The sequence below is a fragment of the Sinocyclocheilus anshuiensis genome, unplaced genomic scaffold, assembly GCF_001515605.1.
Source record: "Sinocyclocheilus anshuiensis isolate Anshui unplaced genomic scaffold, SAMN03320099.WGS_v1.1 scaffold1536, whole genome shotgun sequence".
NCBI lineage: Eukaryota > Metazoa > Chordata > Actinopteri > Cypriniformes > Cyprinidae > Sinocyclocheilus > Sinocyclocheilus anshuiensis.
This window is the reverse complement of record NW_015555801.1, coordinates 241,273-247,192: the sequence shown is the minus strand read 5'-3', so window position 1 is coordinate 247,192 and position 5,920 is coordinate 241,273. Positions and strand designations below refer to the sequence as shown.

At 36.8% G+C, this 5,920-nt stretch overlaps 1 protein-coding gene across 3 annotated transcripts in view; it reads right to left on the bottom strand.

Annotated features, from left to right (window-relative positions):
* Nucleotides 1–1,699: 1,699 nt before the first annotated feature.
* LOC107674932 (receptor-type tyrosine-protein phosphatase C-like) overlaps nucleotides 1,700–5,920 on the bottom strand; it is a 20,355-nt gene continuing 16,134 nt past the window's right edge. For 2 of the 3 annotated variants that reach the window (XM_016469092.1, XM_016469091.1), the window contains 8 exons: nucleotides 5,575–5,721; nucleotides 5,368–5,458; nucleotides 5,092–5,222; nucleotides 4,815–4,949; nucleotides 4,262–4,384; nucleotides 4,011–4,177; nucleotides 3,789–3,924; nucleotides 1,701–2,650 (listed from right to left, as the gene is read on the bottom strand). In XM_016469092.1, the coding sequence (XP_016324578.1) occupies nucleotides 2,363–2,650; nucleotides 3,789–3,924; nucleotides 4,011–4,177; nucleotides 4,262–4,384; nucleotides 4,815–4,949; nucleotides 5,092–5,222; nucleotides 5,368–5,458; nucleotides 5,575–5,721 (1,218 nt within the window). In that variant the 3' untranslated portion in view covers nucleotides 1,701–2,362. Of the gene's footprint in view, nucleotides 2,651–3,788; nucleotides 3,925–4,010; nucleotides 4,178–4,261; nucleotides 4,385–4,814; nucleotides 4,950–5,091; nucleotides 5,223–5,367; nucleotides 5,459–5,574; nucleotides 5,722–5,920 lie in introns of all 3 variants that reach the window. The other variant, XM_016469090.1, reaches the window with a different exon arrangement.

Below are 5,920 nucleotides of genomic sequence, written 5' to 3'. Positions count from 1 at the left end.
AAATACAAAAATGAAACATAAATGTTATAATGACTTTGAGATTATAGACCAAAAACAAAATCTCCTTATGTAGTGTCCTGTATACAAATTTACAAATATTTGAGTACATTTAAAACAAAACTATTTTATTACTAATAGGTTTTGTTTTGCCCTAAATACCTCATAAAAGCGGAAAAACCAACAACAACTTGTAAGTGGCTGTGGATAAAAGCATCTGCTAAATGCGTTAAATGTAAATATAAAGTCCTGCGCCCATATTTCATGCATTTTCTGCCAGTTACAGATATGCAGCATGGCCATAGCATATTAACATGCATAGCGAGTAACCGCAGTGAACATTTGAACATCTTTGAATTAATTTGCTGTATTTAGTGTGAGCTTGAAGTGCTCAATTAGAGGCGAAACCCGTCACAGAGCAACACACTAATTATGGAGTGTATAAGGGCAGTTTCACATATATAACCTGTTCAACATACAGTAGAGAACGGAGGCCTGATTCTGATACCTTTACACAACAGTAAGTTGAAAGAGGGAAACATCCGTCACAAATGTTGCATGAAAGATGGTATGATAATTGCATGGCTGGGTGGAGTTACATGTGACAGCTGAATGCAAATGCTGCTCCGCAGATTCACTGATGATCTATTTGAAGGGAATTTCCCTCTTTGACCTGTACAGACGTGGCTCACAGTAAAAGCCGCTTGCGTTCACCTCATGATGCCCAATATAACGTTCAAAGCTTAGCTTTAACAATTACACATTTACGGTTAAAAGGTCAAAATGGCTGCAGATATAATTAGATAATTTCAGTGAAAGGTGCCATTCTGATACAGTATATATATATATTTTTTTTTAATTATGGTGGTTAAGCAATAAAAAACAGGAAGATAGTGAGCTTTAAATTCTCCTTTCACGATTCACCCACAATTGGCCTCTGGATTTGGGCCTAAAATAATATGATTTCAAAAACATATTTATTTATTTATTCCAGTGTGTTATGAGAAGACAAATATTTCTCTCTCCTGAATCACTGCAGGGCCACCGATGCCCCATTTTCTTTTACTGACTTAAAGGGGAAAATTAAATGAAGTGAGGCAAATAGTTTTTTGGAGACCTCAGCCAACAAACCATAATTTCAGTCAATAAAACAACTTTTGACATATATTTTTTTTATCTCCTGACATTTAAAAATATTTTTTTTAGGTAATTAAAATTGTTTTAATCGTATAATTATTTTTTTTTTTTTATAAAAAATATATAATAAATACACTTGCATTTCTGCATTTAAAAATTATATGCATACTTATATATTTTTATTAGCCTATAGCCTATATACCTCTATAGTGAAAATAACTGACATATTTTCTTTATGTCTATCATCACAAACATATTTTTAATTCAAATGTGATATTATTCATACCAAAAGCACACTGGCTATGATGGACGTGTCTGTGTGTTTACTTCTTTGTTAGCATGCGCCATCTTGTGGCTAATGTTTGCGTTACAAATGCTCGTTACGTTATAGGCATATTCTTCTGGTTTTACATTATTTACATTTTCTAGGCCAGGTTCATGCACCTGACGAGGACACAAACGGGTTAACAAAACCATAAAGAGGGTCTGACCTGGATCAGGACGAGTGACACGCTTTTGCTCGTGTTTATTTCACCTGTTTGAAGCTTATAGCGAGGTAAAACACAACTGCTGTATTGTTCAAGCTATCCTTTATTCTTTTTTTGTTAAGTTACATCTGCTTAAAATCAAATATGTATTGTGTGTGCGGGGGGGGGGGGGACGACTGTGAAATGAAAGACAGTTTGATGACAGCCCTGTAGTGCAAAGTCATCTTTGCCCTTTTTTTGGTTGTTCTCGAACATAAAAACATTCACTTCCATCAAACATTTCAGGCACTATAATTTAGATGCAATAAGGCTGTGCTTTGATACAGTTTCCAAACTAAAAAAAAAAAAATAATAATAATAATAATAAAACATCAACAGAAAATATCGTCTTTAAGGTATTATTTTACAATACATTCAAAACGCAATTTGATAGCCTAAAAATCAAATCATAAAGAAAATCCTTTACACATGTGAATAAACAATATCAATATGCACAGATTTCACACAAACAGCATCATTAGCCTATACAGAAAATCCAAACCGAAACCTGAGGCAGAAACGTACGTTTTAATGGATCAGTCAGATCCTAACCCGAATTCTCCACAAAAAACTCGGATCTAACATTTAATGTACAATGAATCTCAAATGTAAAACAAGAAATCAAAAGCATAAAAAAAAAAAAAAATCACTCCTTGACACTTGGTGTCAAATTAGCGAAACTATTTTAGCCCCCAAAATGCTTAAAGCTCTACGGTGGCGGCAGGGCCGTTGGTGGTGCTGGGTTTCTCTCCCTCTGCTGGTGGAGCCTCAGCAGTGCTGCTCTCCTTGGCTTCCTGCTCGCTGCTCTCTGCGGCTTTGCTCTCTTCCGCCTCCTTCTGGTCAGCACCAGAAGTGCTGTTGGGCTCGTCGAGAAGCGCCGTGGTTTCGTTGATGACCTGAGTGGTGTCGTTTGCCGGTGGCGTCTTGACGGCGCCGTTTTCCACCGGGAAAGCGCCCTCTAGAGCCGTGTAGAGGAACTGGTACTGCTCCTGTGAGGAGTTTAGAAGTACTTAAGCATTTTAACGTGCAACAAAAGACTAATATGATTTGTTCATGGATTGTTTATGAACTTGTAGGGCCTATGTGGTATGTATTTGCAAACTACACTTAATTTGTGTTAAAACATCTTTGAAGTCACCTTTAAGTGCAAGATTTCACATTTGTGACCGTGGACCACAAAACCAGTCATAAGGGTCGATTTATTGAAATTGAGATTTATATGTCATCTGAAAGCTGAATAAATAAGCTTTCCATTGATCTATGATTTGTTAGCATAGGCTGAGATACAACTATTTGAAAATCTGGAATCTTAAGAGTGCAAAAAAAAAAAAATGTCTAAATATTGAGAAAATCGTCTGTGAAGTTGTCCAAATTAAGTACTTAGCAATGCATGTTACTAATCAAAAAGCAAGTTTTGATATATTTACGGAAGGATATTTACAAAATATCTTCATGGAACATGATCTTTACTTAATATCCTAATGATTTTTGGCATAAAAGAAAAAATCTATAATTTTGACCCATACAATGTATTGTTGGCTATTGCTACAAATATACCCCAGCGACTTAAGACTGGTTTTGTGCTCCAGGGTCACATTTAGCAAACATTAGCAAAGATATACAGTTTGAATAAGCCCATGCTAAAATATGAATAGTGTAAATCATAGAAAAGGATAACCAAGGGTCATAAAATATTCTACAATAACAATGGAAATCCCAAACTATTTTTTTTTTCCAAAATGGTACAGATCAGTATTTTACGGAAAGTACAAGATGATTAAGCTTTTCCATTCTTCTATAAACCTTAGTCAGGGTAGCGCCAAATGTAATTTTTGACAGGAATGAAAATGAGGATGTGAGGGATAAGTTCAGTCATTCAATGAATTGTACCATTAAAAACATACCGAGTTGTCAGCCGACAAAATTTTTAGTTGATGAAAACATCATAAAACAGTTTTTAAAGTTGTGGGTTGAGAAAAATTACATGAGCTAGGATCTTAATACAGTGTGTGCCATTGTAAAGCTGCAAATTTAACCCCCACAGCCTTGTTTTCACCTGCGTTAAATTCAATATAGCATCTAACCTGACTAAGGTATATTGTTTTTATAAACAAAGCAAGAACTTACGATTGTTTCAACAATCCTCTGTCTCTCCTTGCGCAAGTTTTTGACTACGTGGAAGACGTCCACCAGCTTCTCTGTGTATGCGCTGTCCAAGAGGTTCCATAAGGCACAGAAGATTCCAGTACGCGATGATCCATTGCTGAATTGAAAGTTTACGGAAGTTTAAAATCCATCAATCCATCCACCCATGTCCATCAGGAAAAAAACTGTTGTTGATGGACTTACTTGCAGTGCACCACCATGGGGATGTTCCGGTTCATTCTGCTGTTGTCATAATTGCCGTTTTCTCTGATGACCCTTATCATCTCTATTAACTCCTGAGCGTTCTCCGGAAGCTCACGGCCTTTCCATTTCAGGAACTGGTACTGATCCACCTCCAAGATGTCTGTCTTCTGTTACAGGATTCAAAATGGATTCATATGTCTGCAGATAATGACGTCACAGATATTCATGCTGAGGAGAAGGACTCTGCTTACCTTTGTGGACTGTATTTCCAGACGCCGTCTCACATACATTGGAAAGCTTTCTGTCTTTTTTACCTCAATTTCCATGTCTCCGAACGTTTTCTTTTCATCTCCCCAGTACTGATAGCAATAATCCTGAAACAATAAAAAAATAAATATGGGCTGAAAAACTGGGCAGAGATCAGTCAGTTGCTTTGTCTGTCTGTCTATCTATCTATCTATCTATCTATCTATCTATCTCTGTTTGTCTGTCTGTCTGTCTATCTATCTATCTATCTATCTATCTATCTATCTATCTCTGTCTGTCTGTCTGTCTGTCTGTCTGTCTGTCTGTCTGTCTATCTATCTATCTAACTCTGTCTGTCTGTCTATGTCTGTCAATCCTTCCATCTGTCAGTCTTTCCCTTTGTCACTCTTTTTACCCATCTTTCTGTTGTTTGATCTATCCGTCTGGCTATCTAGTTTTACTGCTTGTCTGTCTGCATGTCTATCTATCCCTCAATCTTTCTGTCTGTCTGTTTATCCATCTCTCTCTCTCTCTCTCTGTTATTGTGGGAGGTCGTACATTGCCGTCCTCTTGGCAGTCTGTGAGCATGACCAGTGTTTTAGTTTGTTGCTGGTACAGCATGAGCAGGAACTCTGCCGTCGTGTTTGGTAAAGGCCCCTGTGCTGCGATCAGACTCTTGTGACACCAGTAGCCCTGTTGGAAAGCAATAACAAGCATATTTGATTCATATTTACATATTCTAATCTATGAAACAATTTCTCATTCACTCTAATAACTGTATTAAAAAATAACGATATATTAGATAATATAAATTCAAGAGAATCAAGTTTTGTACAGCAATGAATGAGGCATTGATGTATTCATTAGATTCTTCTTCCTCATCTGATGAATACTCGTCCTCATCCTCTGGATCACTGGTCTGGTTGCCCTCAATGTCCAGTCTAAACAGGACTCTGTTAAAGTCATCTGGAACAGAAATGCTCACTGGTAACTCATCTAATGCTAACTTATAATGAAGAAGTAAATTTGTGTCTGTACATTATATATAGTTTTGTAACATGCATTTGAAACCAAGATCTGCAGATTAATAAAGTTGGTGTTGGTCACTGACATGGGATAACATCTGAGTAGCGGTTTTTCTTCTTGTTGTCCTCGCTGCTTCCCGTGTTAAACGTTCTCCATTTTTTAAATTTGGGCAGTTTCTTTGTAAAGGAAAGCAATGGGAAAACATGCTGCATTAACAATAAGATACACACAGTACAGGACATGTCAGTGTCCTAATAACCAATCAGCTGAAAATCAAAGAGGGAGGACAAACCTGGAACTCCATTTCAAGCAAACTGGGGTCACTGCCATCTTTCTGTCTGAGAGTGTTGAGCGCTGAGTGGAATTCAGACAGTGAGACCTCTGTCTCTCCAAACTGGTTGTGCTCAATCAGAGCAGTGTGGATCAGTATGTACTGGGCCTATCACAATCAACAACACACACAGTTAAATATGCATAAACACATCCAACAAATGTAAAATAAAGGGTGTTACAACAGAATTTAAAGTCAAAATTGTCCAAAGTTTTAAAGTGTAAAAAAAAAAGGATGTTTTTAAAAAATAAAATAATGGGTGCTACATCTACTTGGCCAGATTTGGTCACACTAAGGAAAAAAAAAA